Source organism: Primulina huaijiensis, chromosome 9, assembly GCF_012295235.1.
Source record: "Primulina huaijiensis isolate GDHJ02 chromosome 9, ASM1229523v2, whole genome shotgun sequence".
Taxonomy (NCBI): Eukaryota; Viridiplantae; Streptophyta; class Magnoliopsida; order Lamiales; family Gesneriaceae; genus Primulina; species Primulina huaijiensis.
This window is the reverse complement of record NC_133314.1, coordinates 17,307,550-17,324,774: the sequence shown is the minus strand read 5'-3', so window position 1 is coordinate 17,324,774 and position 17,225 is coordinate 17,307,550. Positions and strand designations below refer to the sequence as shown.

At 35.3% G+C, this 17,225-nt stretch overlaps 3 protein-coding genes across 3 annotated transcripts; 1 reads left to right on the top strand and 2 right to left on the bottom strand.

The window, feature by feature from the left end:
* Positions 1–540: 540 nt before the first annotated feature.
* LOC140984763 (protein WHAT'S THIS FACTOR 9, mitochondrial) lies at positions 541–2,185 on the bottom strand. Its single transcript, XM_073452379.1, has one exon. The coding sequence runs from the start codon at positions 2,113–2,115 to the stop codon at positions 901–903; it is 1,215 nt and encodes a 404-aa protein (XP_073308480.1). The 5' UTR covers positions 2,116–2,185; the 3' UTR covers positions 541–900.
* A 2,437-nt stretch (positions 2,186–4,622) lies between these two features.
* On the top strand, positions 4,623–11,483 carry LOC140984828 (embryogenesis-associated protein EMB8-like). Its single transcript, XM_073452480.1, has 14 exons — positions 4,623–4,998; positions 5,178–5,267; positions 5,446–5,507; positions 6,203–6,303; positions 6,597–6,686; positions 7,083–7,205; positions 7,788–7,865; positions 8,332–8,417; positions 8,577–8,625; positions 8,906–8,962; positions 9,024–9,154; positions 9,859–9,942; positions 10,280–10,349; positions 10,775–11,483. Exons 1-14 carry the CDS (start codon positions 4,736–4,738, stop codon positions 11,168–11,170), a joined length of 1,680 nt encoding a protein of 559 aa, XP_073308581.1. The 5' UTR covers positions 4,623–4,735; the 3' UTR covers positions 11,171–11,483.
* Positions 11,484–12,107: 624 nt separating this feature from the next.
* LOC140984829 (uncharacterized protein At5g49945-like) lies at positions 12,108–15,986 on the bottom strand. The gene is made up of 3 exons (XM_073452481.1): positions 14,840–15,986; positions 12,854–13,057; positions 12,108–12,767 (listed from the first exon to the last, which is right to left on the bottom strand). Exons 1-3 carry the CDS (start codon positions 15,926–15,928, stop codon positions 12,537–12,539), a joined length of 1,524 nt encoding a protein of 507 aa, XP_073308582.1. The 5' UTR covers positions 15,929–15,986; the 3' UTR covers positions 12,108–12,536.
* Positions 15,987–17,225: the final 1,239 nt, after the last annotated feature.

Here is a 17,225-nt window from a genome sequence, read left to right as displayed (position 1 = left end):
CATATTGTTTTCCCGACCCGACGCTTACGTGTATCGAATTATTTTAGAACGAATGGTTGTTGTTTTGTAAATTCTTCGATTTTTAAAGTAAAATTAAGGTAGATAAATTGAATTGGACATATATATGTTTGTGTGTGTGAGTGATTTATGATAAATTGAATTGGTGGCACTCACCTTTTTTGTGGTTATATTCAGATCTTGCAATTGCTACAAGGAACTCGTTGAGGGTATTCTTTGACAGACGCCGAGACAGGTGCAGTGAAATTACCTTTACTCAACATTCTAATATATAATAAAAATTTGCTGCCCGTTTTTATTTTTTGAATTTGAATTATTCATAAATTTAACGGGAATTTGCAAAATTGCTACCGAATTTCGCAGGATGAAGTGAAAAGTTGGCAATGGTACTTCCTCCCCTGACCCCCCACAAGGATGATTTTGTCAGCAAGCAAAAATTTCTTTACAAGCAAAAATTTTCTTAATTTGTACGAAAACATGTATAAATTCATATATATGGGACGGGACGAAGGGAGAAATATAGATCGTATAGAATGGAGGAGACTCTTGTCGACCTTCAGCGATTAAGAGATCCAATCAAAATCAAGTATGTACAAGTTTGGAGGTAAACAAATAAGAAACTGGGGTAAACACTCCAAATGGTGTTACCTTCTCACAACCTATTCGGTTTTCTGCTGTCACGAGATGAGGCATAAGAACTTAGTGTGGCCGGTTAATCCCCATGAACAACCCACGCTCATATCCGTGTGGCTGCCTATAGATGATCTAAAAGACACGTCTGAAAGACATTATCATCGGCTATAACTTTTAATATAGTATCTTATACTCGATCCAGCAGCCTCTATCAGACATCACCATTTCCCATCATTAATATATCATCGTCTAATAGATATCGTTGTCACTTAAAGTATATCTATTCTTGTCGTCTTTCTTTTCGCCTCCCGTCGAAGAAGTAGCTGATCCTTTCCTACGCTCGACGAATCGAGTTCTAATTGGTTTACCCCTTCTCAAAACCAGATTCATGAGACTAATATACTTATTTCTCATCAGCATTAACGGGTGCATTCCAACCAACATATTCTTTCTGTATTCCTCTCTCAAAAACACAGTCTGTGTCTTTATCTTATTTGAAACATAAAAAATCCCTGGAAAATGCACCAACGCCCTCTTTAACCTCAGTCGTCCGAACCCCAAAAACTCTCCTAAACAAAAGATATTATTTCTTTCTGTTTTCCTCGACACCAGCAAGCTCAGCAGCTCATGAATCACTGCCACCGCCCACTTCTCCGCCTGATCGCTACTCGGAATCAAATGGAATGCATTTTCATATGGTGAAATGTACGGCAACTTTTGCCATTCATCCAACCATGCCATCACTTTCTTCTCCAAATCAAATCCTCTTGGTAAATTCATCGAAAACTTGGTCCTCGTACCAATTTCACCATTTTCTCGGGATCTCTTTTCCATCAGAGGAACAGCCAAATCATCTCTCCAAGAAACAAGTTCTAACCCAAGTACAAGGCTACCACTCGAATCCCGAAAGCCCATATCGCAAAGGCTAAAATAGTCAGGAAACTCCAGTAACAGCGTCGACAAATAATCATGGGGTAATCCCAGATCGTATTTAAACATATCGATCATATAGAGAGGAAGCTTTCCAGCCCTCGCAAGCATCAAAAGCCTGACCAGCCTTTCCGCTACGTCTTTGCGATAATGCGGTGTATTAAGTATCAATATTTCGTCGTGATGAAGGGAGAGCAATCTGGGGGTGAGTTTAACATGTGGAAGGGAGTTTGATTTGTGAGGGGGGAGAAATATTTTGAAAATTAGTGGGTATTTTAGGAAGAATTTCCTAGCGGAGGTGGGGATTTGGAGGTCGGGCCTCAAAGGGGAGACAGATGAAAGCGGCAGAGTTTGGGAAGGCTGGGAGAGGATGAGATTTTTGAGTGAGAGCAAGGGTTTCAGGTTTTTCTCCCTCTCAACGGCGGTGTCGAGGTAAGGATCGCGGACCCATTTGATTCTCGCGTTTACGAAGGTGCGGATGTGACGGGGGCGGCGGCGGAGGTGGCCGCGGGCAGCATTTTGGAGTGGAAGCATTGGTTTGGAAAATGATTTCCCGATGATGGTACCCAACTCAAACGCCCCACAACGGTAACAGCACGAGTTCAAGCAAAGACATTAACACGGTTCGGTTCGATTGTTAAAAAACCCGATCTTTATTTATAACATTCCATTATGGTTTCGGTTACAGTTTATCAATCAGTGGTCATGGTCGTGGTTGTGGTCCTGGTCGTGGTCCTGGTCGTGGTTTTAGTTTTAGTCGTAGTTAAACAATAATTACAGTCACGGTTCGATCTTTCATTTTAAAAATAAATTAAAAAAATGAGGAAGAATAACCTAGAAAATCTTCGAATAAGCTTTTATCGACGGATTAGTAATAAAATATCAAAAAATAAAATACGCATGAAATATTTGTTATACTTATATATATTTCACAAATACTCATATGATATCATATCACAAATCAATTTTGTGAGACGAATTTTCTTATTTAACTCATCAAAAAATATTAATTTTTACGTAAAAAAATATTGCTTTTCATTACATTTATATTAATCAAGTCGATCCGTCTCACAAATATAGAAAAATAAAAGCATATAGACATACTCTATAAAATTTTATAATATCCTATGATGCACAACGAATCTATCTACAAAATTAATTAGAATACTAGAGGTTGGATATTCATGTCCAGAATTCCACATCTACACATGTTTTTTTTTTATATAGAAAATTAAAAAGAAAACAAAAAACTATTCAGGCCGGCGTTTAAAAAACTTCGGTTAATCTCGCAAAGATGATATATTGTTTCACAAAGTTTTATTACGTTTCTGAACCGAAAATATTTTTTTATGAAAAATTGTATAAAATTCGAATAAAATAAGAATACTTATTTAAAAATATAATACACTAATTGAAAACTAGTTCGTTTTTATTATATCATAATTTTGTAGATTCTTAATATAATAATTTTATATTAATTTTAAATTTTTTTTTTTCAGAACTCTGATATTTATATATCTAACTATAATTTTATTTATTTCTTGATTTAAAATAATTAATTATAATAAAAATTTAAATTTGCGCTAAATCCATTTATTCTTGTGAAATTTTAGGAAAAAACTATTTGGGTACTATAGATTCACTCGATTTCATCTAAAATGAAGATTAATTTCAAAAGTCAAATGTATTTAGCATATTTTTTTCCCATTTTTCAAGGCATAGAGCTTTCATAAAACTAGATTATGCAACTTTAGATGTAGATTTCAAAAAAGATCAACCTTTTATAAATGATAAGTTGTGTCACTATTTCATTTGAAATGATTTATATATGGTTGATAAGTTTTGAAATATTTATAATAGTTTATGTATAATTGATTAATTTTGAAAGATTTATAATATTTATAATTGTTTATGTATGTGGTTAATGAATTTTAAAATTTGTATTTATAATTATTTATGTATGTTTTTTTTTTAAATTTTTTTATTTTGACGGGTTGGCTCGCCTAACCCATAACCCATAGCAGGTTGGTTGGGGTTTTCTCAACCCGTCTAATTGGCGAGCTGGCCTTCTCTCCCTGTTTGACGGGGGTATTTTTTTTAACTTCTGTCAACATTTTTTTTAAAAAAATGACATTGAGGAGGTAATTTTCTTAAAAAAAAGATTGATCGAAGTTATTTAACCAATTTTCTCTTGTTTGACGTCGGGCCGAGACCGAGCATAAATGTGAAATATTGCCCTATGAATTTGTGTTTCAAATCGCAGTACTTGTTTCAGCTAAATCTGTGACATGTTCTAATTTTCAGTTGTATAGAAATGAATTAAATCAGTGGATTTGCAAGCTCACGAATTGACATGTACATTGTTTTACATTTGATAAAATTTTAAATTTATCATATCTATTTTTTTCTCAAAAAAAAAAACTTTACGTTTTGTCCGGAACATCTTTTAATGCATTTTACTAACCAATTAAATATTTCACGCAATAAAAGCAATATAAAAATGTTAAACGATATCTATTGGTTCGAATACAAATAATTTGATTATCATTAATCCATATTTCAAATTCAAGCTAATGAAGAAGATATTATTAAAGAGCATCTCATATAATGAATATGTTCTATATCGACTCTAAATTAGTTTCTCGATCCAGTTGAATTAATATTTTTTAGATAAAAAAATATTTTTACTGTGAAAAGTAACTTTTTTTCCCCAAATACTATATATATTTTAGAGACCAAAAATAATTTAACTCATTCAAATATAAAATCAAATTAAATTAATATTTTATGATAACAAAGAAAAAGATTGGTACAACTGAAGAAACAATGATGTATCAATAAGTTGAAGGGGTATTTTTTTTAACATCGGACAATTTTTTTTAAGAAAATAACTATCTCATATATACTTGAAGATGTTATTTTTTTAAAAAATAAATAATCGTTGATATTTAACTAATTTTGAATCACTTGTCTAGAAGCAGACGTGTCATATTGTGATTTGTCATAAAGTTTTCGTTCCGATGGGCCAACTCTACCTTGAAACAAACTTCCAACCAAGCTCAGTTTCCATTTTCCTTGGCGAATACGTACTATTTTTTTAGTTGAACTTGTGGGGAAGATCGAAAAGCACTGATTTTTTATATATAATAATCCTATGGCAATGGAATCCTTCGCTGATGTTGAGGCGGCGATATCGCCGTACGAGGCGTTGCTCCGGGCGGCGATATCGGTGCCAATTTCTCACTATTTTTGGGCAATTTTCTTGATCGCAATTGTATTTCTGTATCGATTTTTGGAGATTCATATACTCCAAGATTTATTGTCCGGATTCAAGGGACAGCCTGTGACTTTGACTTTCAATCCTTTATCGGAAGTCTATCACGATGTAGTTTCCAAGTGTCGGATTCTTCATGGAAGGTAAGTCTACACATTTGGTTGTATTTCAGTTCAAATCCTGCGTGTTAGTTAAACCTCTAACTCGTTGTTTCGTGTTTAGTTTTGATTTTCGGATTTATTGATTTTTTTATATGTTTATTGATATTGAGGTAATATTTTTGTTTGTTTGTTTGTTTTCCAATGTGGATGATTGTAAACAGGTATTTATCTACTCCATGGTTGTGTAGTCCCCATCTGCAGACTCTGTTTATACATTATTTAGGGAATCCTCCCTTTGTCAATTATAGAAGGTGAGGTTTTGTTCTTGAATTCAGTGTTTTAAACTGATCAAATCACCTAGCTTTTGATTAGAAGCATTCTATTTTTTGTTTATAAGTACAATAGAGTTTTTGCACAACAAACATCACAGTATCGAATAGTTCAGCATATTTTTTAAACGAAGTAGCACTAATCTGATGCAGTGTCCAGACAGCTTTTTATTACTTCTGATGGTGGGACTATTGCTTTGGATTGGGTGAAGAATCCTGAAGGTAGCGGTTTCTTGCTTGGTCATCTTTGATTGTTGTGGTATGAAGTGTGTGGTTTTTCCAAATGTACATTGTTTGCTCAAAGAAATGACATTCATTATGTTAGAGTAAGCTGATTTGAGCTTAAACTCTATTCCCATAAGGATTTAAAATGAACTTAACCTTTGAAAATTACAAGTTTCTTACTACTTCTTTATTGATATTTAGGATGTAATATAGATATCCAGAAGAACATGAGAAAAGTCTACTCTAGATGGCTACAGAAAGCATTAACCTTTGGTTTAACCTTATTAGTTTTCTCTAACCGACAGAAAGGGAGTGGGAGATTTATGTAACTCTGTCTATTGGTATTGAAGTAATTTCTCAAAGTTTAGTAGTTCATACTCTCCTTGTTTTAGTTGATTCAAGATAAGGGCCTTCAATCCTAACTGCTTGAGTGTACTTTTATCAGATTTCAAGTGACCATATTTTTACCTACAATTTTTTCAGTGGTTTCAGCAAATGTATGTACTTGATCAATTAATATGCTGCATCAGACTTTAAAGATGCATTAGATCGATAGATTGCTAACTTACATTGTCTGACATCCCAATAAATTATATATTTCTGCAAGTTAAAGTTTTTTGGGTTTTTGTGTATTGCATATATCACATCCCAGTTACATAAAATTTAAACTAATTTTGTCATTTTCTCTTTAGTTAAGAAACTAGCCATTCAAGAAAATAATGAGGTGCAGCAAGATAATAAGAATCCCCTTATTATCATCATTCCAGGCTTAACAAGTGATTCAGATTCTGCTGTAAGTTATTTAGCTTTTTACAACCATGGTAATGTTCTATTTGCTTGAAATATTATGTTTGTAATCCGAAAACTGAAACCTGGTTTGCTTTTCTTATTTAGTCTTCCTCCCAAAACCATGATGCCAGTTTTCTAAGTTTACTTTGTCAGAGAGAAAAAAGTTTCTTTGAAGGTCTATTCGTTTTTATCTTTAGTTAGAGAGGAAAAATAGCATTTTTCAGATTTAGGTGGGATCCTCATTTATCCCGTGTCTCTGTTTTCCTGGCATATAATATGTAATTATGTATTGTACAGTATGTCAAGCATTTGGCTTTCAAGATGGCTAAGCATGACTGGGATGTTGTTGTGACCAATCACAGAGGACTTGGAGGTGTATCAATAACTGTGAGTATACATCCTAGTAAATGTTTCAATTAATATCTGATACAATTGGCTTTGGATAGGGATATCCTTTTTTAGTGTGAGTTTTGTGAATTTTTTTCAACTTGTATTGTTGCTTGATTAGTTGAATCAACAAATATTATGTATGGAAGATGGGTAAGATGCAAAGGAACGAAGATGACGGAACAAGTTCATTTAACTCTATCTAGTTTTCTAGGGTATCCACCATTGAAGCTGATTTTGGGCAGATTAACGTAATTAATTCGTAAGGAAATTGCATCTAAAAATATCACTCCTATTCCTCGATGTGCTTGACTTTTGCATTAATGAATTTTATACTTTACTAGTGCTCTGAGATTTACTTGTGACAATGAAACTGCTATGAATTGCTTGCAACAGTCTGATTGCTTCTATAGTGCTGGGTGGACAGAGGACGTACGAAAAATTATTGACCATCTCCATTGTCAATTCCCTGAAGCTCCTCTATTTGTCGTTGGCACTAGCATTGGTGCTAATATTCTGGTATGAGAAATCATCATGATTTATTAAATTTCCTGGTTGAGATGCATTTATAATTCTCTCATTTTGGTCATGTTAATATTGTGAAAGTACATATTTAAACATATATGTCTGTTTATTTTTTTCCCTGAGGAAGATTATCAAGTTTTTTTGGACCATCAACCATGCGTCCATGCCTTAGTACTGAGATGGAGAGAGAACTAGACATTTGGAAATATGGCTGCAGATTTTTGCCTATCTAGAGGCTCTTAGATTAGAATGATTAATATGCATTCTGGATACTTATTATGCTTAGATTGGAATACTAATTAGTACACATTCTGAATATTTTTGCTATACAACCACCAGGGTACCCGGTTTAATTCTTTCTTAGTTCTCTCTCTAATTTTGACTTCATGTTTGAGGTGGAAGCTGGCCAGCGAGATTCATCATTTCATCTTTATGCATGTTCATATTTTTCCTTTGTTTCGGGTTGATTTTTCAGGTTAAATATCTTGGCGAGATTGTGGGTTACTGTCCCAATCATTGGAGATTCATCAGTATGCATGTTCATATTTTTGCCTTTGTTTTGAGTTGATGTTTCAGGTTAAATATCTTGGTGAGGATGGGGTTAATGTCCCAATTATTGGAGCCGCAGCCGTCTGTTCTCCTTGGGACCCTCTGGTTGGTGCCTTTCAAATATCTTTCCTGCTACCATTTCCTTGACTTGGAACTTGGATCTCTTAAAGTAACTTTTGAATGGGAAATTGAGAATATCCATCATCAATAGATTTTCCAGACATTCTTTCCTTTTTCTAAAATCTCTGTAACAGGTTTGCTTTTTATATTTGTCTTCAAACTTTTTAGAAATTAGGTTGGTTATACGAACAACCTTGATTTAACATTTGGAAAAAAAAAATCCCAAAGTTTGGTTGTTCTCACCCTGGAATCTAGACTTGATTACAATTTTATTTGCACCCCTTGTTAAGCTTGAAACAATTTCCCCTTGATTGTGCACCCATAACTATGTTAAATTTAATCGGTTTTTGATATAGCTAATTGAAAAAGTTGGATGCCCCTCTAACAACTGCTTTCTTTGTTGGCTTGTATGGTGCGTTATTTGGTGCTCTTACAGGAATCTGTTTTCCAGATTTGTGACAGGTTTATGAACCGAAGACTTATACAAAGGTTCTACAATAAAGCTTTGGCCATTGGCTTGAAAGATTACGCAAATTTGTGAGTCTCTTGTACTTTCTTTAATTTTGTTTCAAAACTACATGCATTGATGGCCGCCCTGCATAAATAAAATTTTGTAGTTCGAGAATTACCAAATTCTCCTGAATTTTCCTTGACTAAGTCAGTTAGGAAACTTGATTTAAACATGAAATTTTGTAGGCACGAGGCTGTCCTATCTCGTCTGTCAAACTGGGAAGGTGTTAAAAAGGTAATGTATGTTCTTGCGACTGATTTGTCATTTTTGCGCACCAGAAGTTGGTCTAAAAATAATTTAAAGTTTCCTGTCATTCCAAACTTCATTTCTCATTTTAGGAACCATATGCTACCTTTTTCAGACTGATTTTTTAAGGCCTCACTTCCTTCAAGTTTCTATTTGACATGGCTGATCTTGTCAAGAAACTTTTCAGTGATATGTAGCAGATGATTGTATGCGATCAAACTTGATGAAATTCTGCCAATTAAATGTAATTTACTCTTCTGATTTTCAGTCACGTTCTGTTCGGGACTTCGATGATTGTGCAACTCGAGTTCTTGGTAATTTTGAGGTAATGATGCTTGGCTTCTTCATATGTCTGATGTACAATGATCGACTCGTTTCTTTTTCAGACAGTGGATACGTATTATAGGCGTTGTGCCAGTGCTAATTTCGTGGGAAGTGTAGCGGTACCCCTTCTATGCATTAGCTCTTTAGACGATCCGGTTTGTACAAGTGAAGCAATTCCACGGGATGAGTGCCGGTACGTAATTTACATGAGATTTTTTTTATCAATTTGTAGTAAGATTGGATCCAAATTTTGTGAGTTATTTTGAACTCTGTCAAGTGATTGTGATGATTCAAATCACCCATATTAGATGTGGCAGTCATTCAAGAAACAGTAACCAAAACCAAGTTCGAGTTGTTATTTTATGTCCTGAAGCTATTGGTTTCTCTTACGTTTTCCATACACAAGCTTGATGTTTTCAGATATGTTCCTAAGTGGGAGATTCTATTTTTAATTGAGAATGAGAGATAGTTATAACTGAACCGGCATTTATGAACCAAACTAAAACAGGACAAAATCTTGCCAGATAAAAGGAAAAAAGCAGATGCCTCACCACTTTGACTGGAAATACAATAGACAAATTTCTCAATAAGCAATATATATATTTCTGGCAACTTTAAGGATACAGGTTTCATAGTTGCTTTCATCTAGGAAATCTTGTATTGGAATGAGTGTCACAGTTGAACCACTATTTTGCCAGCATTCACTTTGTTTTTTCTGGCAGTAAAGAGAATGGATTTCATAGTGTTTAACATAGTCCTTGAGTTTAATTTCAAGGAAAAGGTTGTCCCTAAGCAGATGGCAGTGTTCTACTGACTTGAATATTTATAGTTTTCTGTTATTTTATTTGTTGAGAAGGCTTGTGGTTGTGATAATAAATCAAATAATGAAATTTTCAGGTTAAATAGCAATATAGTATTGGCTACTACACGGCATGGTGGACACTTACCATACTTTGAAGGGCTAACAGCAAAAAGTGTCTGGTAAACAACGCTCTCATACTGTAATTTGGCATTTTAATGAATTTAATGCTAGAATCTCTACATATATTATTCTATTTCCCCAGCTTCATCTTTTTTCTTTTTGCGAAATCAGTGTTACCAATGTGCAGTCGACGTTTGCTATGACCGCCTTTTAGTTCGTTTTGCATGTTATTTGGACTGACGCATGTTTCATGTTATTTGGACTGACATAAAAAAACACATAATACAGTGAGATGTAGCACATACATATATCGAATGTGAAAGAAACCAGGATACTGTAGCATGAAATATTTTATGAAAAATTAATCACACGCAATTTCATCGTTTTCTTTCGTAGGTGGGTGAGGGCTGTTGAGGAATTTTTCAGTGTTCTACAATCCAGCCCACTGAGCCATCGCAAAAAAGAGGTAAAACCAACAATAGCTCATTAATATTTGCTACACAAGATTTTCTTTTTTACCTTTTTTGCTTGACATTGAATATTCTGGTAGACTACCAGTAGCTTAAAAAGACCAATGCTTTCTCAAATCACGATTGTGGTCTGAAAGCAAGATCGAGAGAAGGAACCAATTCCTTGCACTATCGCATAACGATTTTGTCTTTAATTTAGAGTAACTAGTTGAAAAAACATTGTAGAAACTACACACCTTAAACATGTCAAGTATATATTATATAAGATAATTCTTGCACACTTCGATGATCTATCATAGACACTGATACTTTATCGCCCATCTCACTATTAAACATGCAACTACCATTCTGCCACAAATTGTAGCATCACGTACACGTTCAGGTTTTACAGACGGCTGAACTTTTTTTACAACTTGTGCAGATGCCAGATTCTTCCTTCAACAGTCCAATTCGATCATCTATAGATCACGCCCCATTTGTACATATTGTGGAGGATGGCATTGTTACTGCGGTAGGCGATGAAGTTAATTTAGGAGTTCAACGTCTAGATAATGCGGATCAAAACAAGACCCAAGATATGTTTTTTATCGAAGAAAAGCAAACTTCAGGGCTCGACCACACTCAGCCCCTAGACACGAAACATGTTGGTCCTGTCAAGAAATCATTGAATCAGATTTCTTGTCAGAACCGGAAATCTCTGTGGCTGCTTGGATACATTGCAATCGTCACCACTTGGCCACTTGTGGGCTCAGCTCTTGCAATCTTCTTCAGGAAAAAGTTTCAGAATCGACTCTCCTTAGCAACATTTCGACGGTAAGACTTTCACTTGTCACTGCAACTTTTGCTGGTCCAATGACCAACAATGTGGCAGTTGTCAGTTAGGACGTTCCAAACGTCATATCACTCTGTTTTATGTATGTGATGAGACATGCAAATTTTTTAAAAATATTGTATGTTATTTGTTACTCATTTAGCAGACACAAATGATACGACTATAGAGTCAGGACAAGTCTATGTATGGACTTGATAATATCGTACAATAACATGTATTCAGAATTCATGAGTCATGTAACGGATGGAAATAATAATGCATCTACGAGCAAAATTTTAATCCTCTCAGAGATTTTGTATATACTATTTGTTGGTTTGTCTTTTATGTACTATTTTTTGGTTTTTGTCTTTTGAGTCTGTGTGCTTGATTTCCTTTACAACACTGGAAGTTTTTTTTTAGGAATTGCTAATCATCACGAAAATAAGATGGAAAAGAGGAAATTAATAGCACAAATGTTTTAAATATAATTATATTTTCCCATTTTTTCCTTCGACGCAATCAAACTTAGTACATTATTTTAAGAATAATCTTTGTTTTTTTTAAACTTTTTTATGCCAATTCCTAGTTGAAAGTTGGAGGGGCTTCTCCACTACCACCGCCAACGTCACCACCACCACCACCATAGTCTCCACCTCCTCCACCTGCATCGCCACCTCCTGTGTCGCCCCCGCCACCACCTCCTCCACCTGTATCACCTCTGGCGCCGCCACCCCCTCCGCCATACTCACCACCTCCACCACTACCGCCGCCTCCACCGCCTCCACCAGATCCACATTCTTTGGAACACATGCACCGTAGGAACCACTCTTCACATTTGCCAAATAGAAAACCTTCCTCCTCGCAAATTGCTTTACAGTTTGGCTTGCCCTGGATTCGAGCAAATCTTCACCAACCCCAAAAATCAAAGCAAGAAAAACACAAATAAAAATACATGTAATAATAATAGCTTTTAATAATCCACATTATGATGTTTATGTTACGAAACTAAAGAAAACAATGCATGAGGATTCAAAACTTGCTGTATAAAGGATCACAGTTTTTTGTCAACTATACTGCACTAACCAAGAAAATCACTTGCAATTTTGAACTCAAATGCCGGGAATGAGACCAACTCATCTCTTCCTTTGATCCTAATACACACGGATTTCTTCATATTAGAACTAATGCTACATTCAAAAACCAAGTGGTAATGTTGAACGAAGACAACCTCGTACCAATGTTTAAGGTACACAACTAGTGACGTACAAGTAACATCTTCCCTTATTTGAAAGAGAAGTAAACCAAATAATCAAGAGGGTAAAAATGACACCAACTTGCATGAGGATATAATACCTAAGCTGGAACCTAGGATCTAACCAGCCCTACTCATCTTCATTTTCGGCATGGCTTTCTTCATTTGGCGAGCATGCTCTTTTGCCTCCTTCTTCCGAAGAGCCTCAGCACTTAGCTTTGCTTCAGCCTCCTCCAACTTCTTTCTTTGGTCGGCTTTCTTTTTCTGTAATGCTTCTTGCCTGGCATTCTGAATCTCTTTATAAATTTCTTGGGCAACTTTGGCTCTTGCTACTTCTGTTTTAGCTCGAGCCTGAAACACGGTTGCAGTTCAGAAAGTGATCGGCTACATCATACTGCTTAAATGTTCCAACTGTGTAGATGGATAATTTTACTTACATGTGAGCTGAGCTTATATCGGCCAACTAGATCAATGTAATAGGGAACAAGTGCAACCAAACGAGTCATGTCAGCCATATGATTAGCATCAGGAAGAGCAAACTTAAACACCAGCATCTTCTTGCTCGAGCCAATTTGTTGATCAGTAAAATACATCGAGATGAACAACTTTCCAAATTTCTCAAAAGCCTTCTCACCAAAAACCTTCAGAAATCCCAAAAATTATCATGACACATCCCCAAGGAAAAACAGGGTAAAGCTGTCAAAAGAATACTGAATTCGTTTTTCATAGTGACAACAGAATAGCATGAAATTCTTTGTAAACTAGATGGAGAAATAAAAAAATAAAAGAAATTATAGAGCTTCTTTCAGGTAATAGATCAATGTCAACGTCACAAATCAAACAGCCAAGTCCAGAGAATGAAGGTGGATTACACAGAATGTGACTCTGGAGCCTTAATGAAATGTCCAGAATGCAGAAGATGTCACTTGGGCAAACTAAGCCTGTAGTGGAAGGGAGAAAGAGAACCAAACAACTTCAATTTGCTCTGTCCCCTCAACAGTTTCAAAGCAGTTTAAAATTTTGGTTTTCCAAACTTGGCATGAGTTTGGTCGTACACGTTTTTTGATCCCCCGAAAATTTAAATTGCAGTATCTCCTCCCCATCCATCCTAAATTAGACCAATATAGCTTACCAAGGACAAAAGGTGACAATTCAAAGTTCAAACTCAAAAAGATGGCAACTGATTCCCCACAGGCCCCCACAAGATAAGACCATTATAAGTTAACAGGAGCAGAATGAAGTCCATTGTTTTCTAATACCCCTGTTATAAAAGAGCTCCACATATACCAATTTTTACTTAGTTTTCAACTGACAACTCTCTGCATCCACAGGAGGCTTCCAGTAGTTTCCGCCTCACACAGATGATATACAATAAGCAACATATACCAAATTGCAGTAGACTTCACCTTTTGTCTCCAGTTTCTTGCCAACTATTACTCCCTTACATACCTTAAAATATGTGTTGGAATAGGAATCATTTTTTTAATCCGTTCAAGATTGAGAATAATGGATCAATTGCCAATATCTCAACCAGGTAGCATATATACCTAGAACTAGCTAGTAGGATCATCGAAATAAAGAAGAATACAGCTAATAACAAAAACAGATGGTCCACTCTTTCGTGTTTCTTCATAAGCATATCTACATCTAGGATAATCACAGATTCCACAACCCAAAGTTCAACCAAGGTACAACAAACCCAAAATTTACTTTGAGAAACTTGAAACGGGGACCAACGAATCCAACTAAAAAAAGTAACATAAAAATTAAAGAAACATTTAAAAAGTTTGGGATTTCAAAACGAGCAATAATACGCGTATAACCAAATTTGTACAACACAAAAAATTCTATTTATCAAAATCTAATGATAATTTCAATACAAAATTATCGGTATACCATATTTTTATTTTAACTTTAGCATTATTCTTTCAAAACACCAGAAGAACGAAGTTTTAGAGCCAGTTTTCACATGTGGGAAAGTAATATGTTGACTAAACTTGTGCCAAATAACTCTTAGTCCAAACAAATCAATAACAGTCTCCCCAGCGAGTTCTGTATTCCCACCACCAATTCATTTTAGTTGTCTGATTTCACCACAAAAAAACAGCACACCTAAAACAGTTCCACTCATCATTTTCCTCAAAACCTTATAGGACCCTCATGTCAGGTACTCACTAAAACCGTATCCTATGGACCTCCAAACTATACAGGCATTAAGAATCACAATTGTTCGTAAATTTCATTAGGTTTAAAATCCTAGCACGAAAAAGTAAATTCATGCCCCGAGTTGGACCCATCAGGGGTAACCCCAACTGATTTTGGGGGCGAACCATGCAAATACATATCAAACCTTACATTGTTTCGGTATTTCATTTCACACACACTAAGTGCATAAAAGGCCGCAAGTAAGATCAACACATTACCTGATCCAGAACAACATCATTGATCAAATCCCCAGCAACCTCCTTCGACTCCGAAACAACCTGCAACTCCTCAGTTATCCACTTCTTCCCACTGGGAGGCGCCACCAACCCAGCAAACTTCTGCAAGTCCTTCATCTCCTTCTGCATTGTCTTTGCCAATTTCTTCCTCGCCAAGGCAAAAACCACATGATCCATAGCATCATCATTCATATAAACCTCAAACGTGATCTCATCCTTGCAAGGCACAACCATGTTATACAACTTTGATATCAAATCATGTCTACTCTTAAGCTCCATGGTGGCTAGCAGTCCGGAGCAGAACCTCCTACCGCTGGCATAGAACTTAAATACATTCTGCCCTTCCTGCAACAAAAGGGGAGAATCATCTGTCTCCCCAACTCCCAACAAGCTAAAGTTTTTTTCAAAAACCGAGTCCCTAGACGCAAATTTACTCGCCCACGCCAACGCCAGATTCTCATTTTCTCTTTTTCCAGTAAAATAATTTATCGTAAACATGATCAAAAACGAAACACACGCAATCTCAACCGTATAATAACTCAACTTCTTCGGAAATTTCACATCCGATTTATTGGAGTTCCCTGTATTCTCGGGATGACCCACATCAGAATCAGCGCCAGTAGAAGAAGACTCGGGTTTCACATCACTCTCCTGAGGTGGAACCAAATCCTCAGGAATCCCTTCAAATTCATCTTCATCCCAGTACTCAAACGACGACGTTGAAGGGGACTTCACGGAATTCGAACTTGGGTTGTGGTCTTGTTGAATCTGGGATTCAGGTGGGCCATGGTGGGACTCCGGAGTGGAAGTGGACAGGGAGATAGGCGGCGGAGATGAACGAAGTGGTAGAACAACTTGTTCCTGATCGGAGTCTTCGAGTGGGAAATCGTCATCATCGGCGTCGAAGCCTTCAAAGTGGGGGTGGGAGGCGGCGGCGGCGGCGGACAGGTTGTGGAGGAGGAGGGAAAAGATGGAGAGCAGAGCGAATAGATAGAGGAAGGCGTCGCCTCTGGGGTGGATGAGAGAAAGCGGAGAGATGAAGAGAGAAGAAACGGATCTCGAATTCGCCATTGTTGGATTGCTGTATTGATTGTTTGCTATGATACGAGGATTTTGCCTTATATTTGCAGCCGCACACTGCCTAGTAATTAGTACGCTTAAAAAAATGTCGAATTTTCATTATGTCTTGAATTACTTATATTTTTTAATTATTTATTTTTTTCGCAAAAACTTGTGTGAGACGGTCTCATGAGTTGTATTTTGTGAGACAGATCTCTTATTTGGGTCATCTATGAAAAATATTACTTTTTATACTAAGAATATTACTTTTATTGTGAATATCGGTAAGGTAAAGATTTGTGAGACCGTTTCACAAGAGACCTACTCTATTTTTTTTTAATCAGAGATGTAATTAATTATTTTTTATTAAAATTTATAATTATAATTTCAAACAAAAGTACATATCCGATAATTGTCATTAGATAACATTATTTTGAAAAAAATTACTAAAATTTATATTAAAAAACATAATTATAAAATATAATTGATTCAACGACTGAAACATTATCACACATCAATACATACGATACTAAAATTTATATTTTGCCTCATAATATTATACTAGTAAAAGATGCACATGTGTTGCATGTGTTGTTATTATTATTAATTTGATCAAATAATATTAAGAGTGGGTCTCATGTGAGACCGTCTCACGGATCTTAATCTGTGAGACGGGTCAACCCTACTCATATTCACAATAAAAAATAATACTCTTAGCATAAAAAGTAATACTTTTTCATGGATGACCCAAATAAGAGATCCGTCTCACAAATACGACCCGTGAGACCATCTCACACAAGTTTTTGTCTAATATTAAATAATTAACACGAAATTATTTTCAATTTAGAAGAGTTATTCGACTTAAAAAAGAAGTTTTATTTAGATTTTTATCTCCGTAAAATATGGGGTGACTTGAAGAGTTTTTTTAATAAGATAAGAAAGGTAATTATGAAATTAAATATTTTGATGTCTTCTAAATTAGTTACTCTAAAGATCTCATACTTAATAATATAGTATAGTTAAGCCAAATGCATGTATATTCATATTCAATAAATTAGTATCATATCTCTAATATACATCATTTGAACTAACGGATTCATACACCCGATGCGTGATCCGTACAAAAATAAAAAAAAATAATTTTTAAAAAGTAATTAAAATTAAAGTTATCAAATTTTAAAATTAAAACGAATATAAATATGAAATAAGATTTGTAAAATATGCAATTGAATGATTGAAATATATTTGAAATTATGAAAAAACTTTACCAACGTACGAAAAATTGATTAGTATAATGAATTTGAATTTA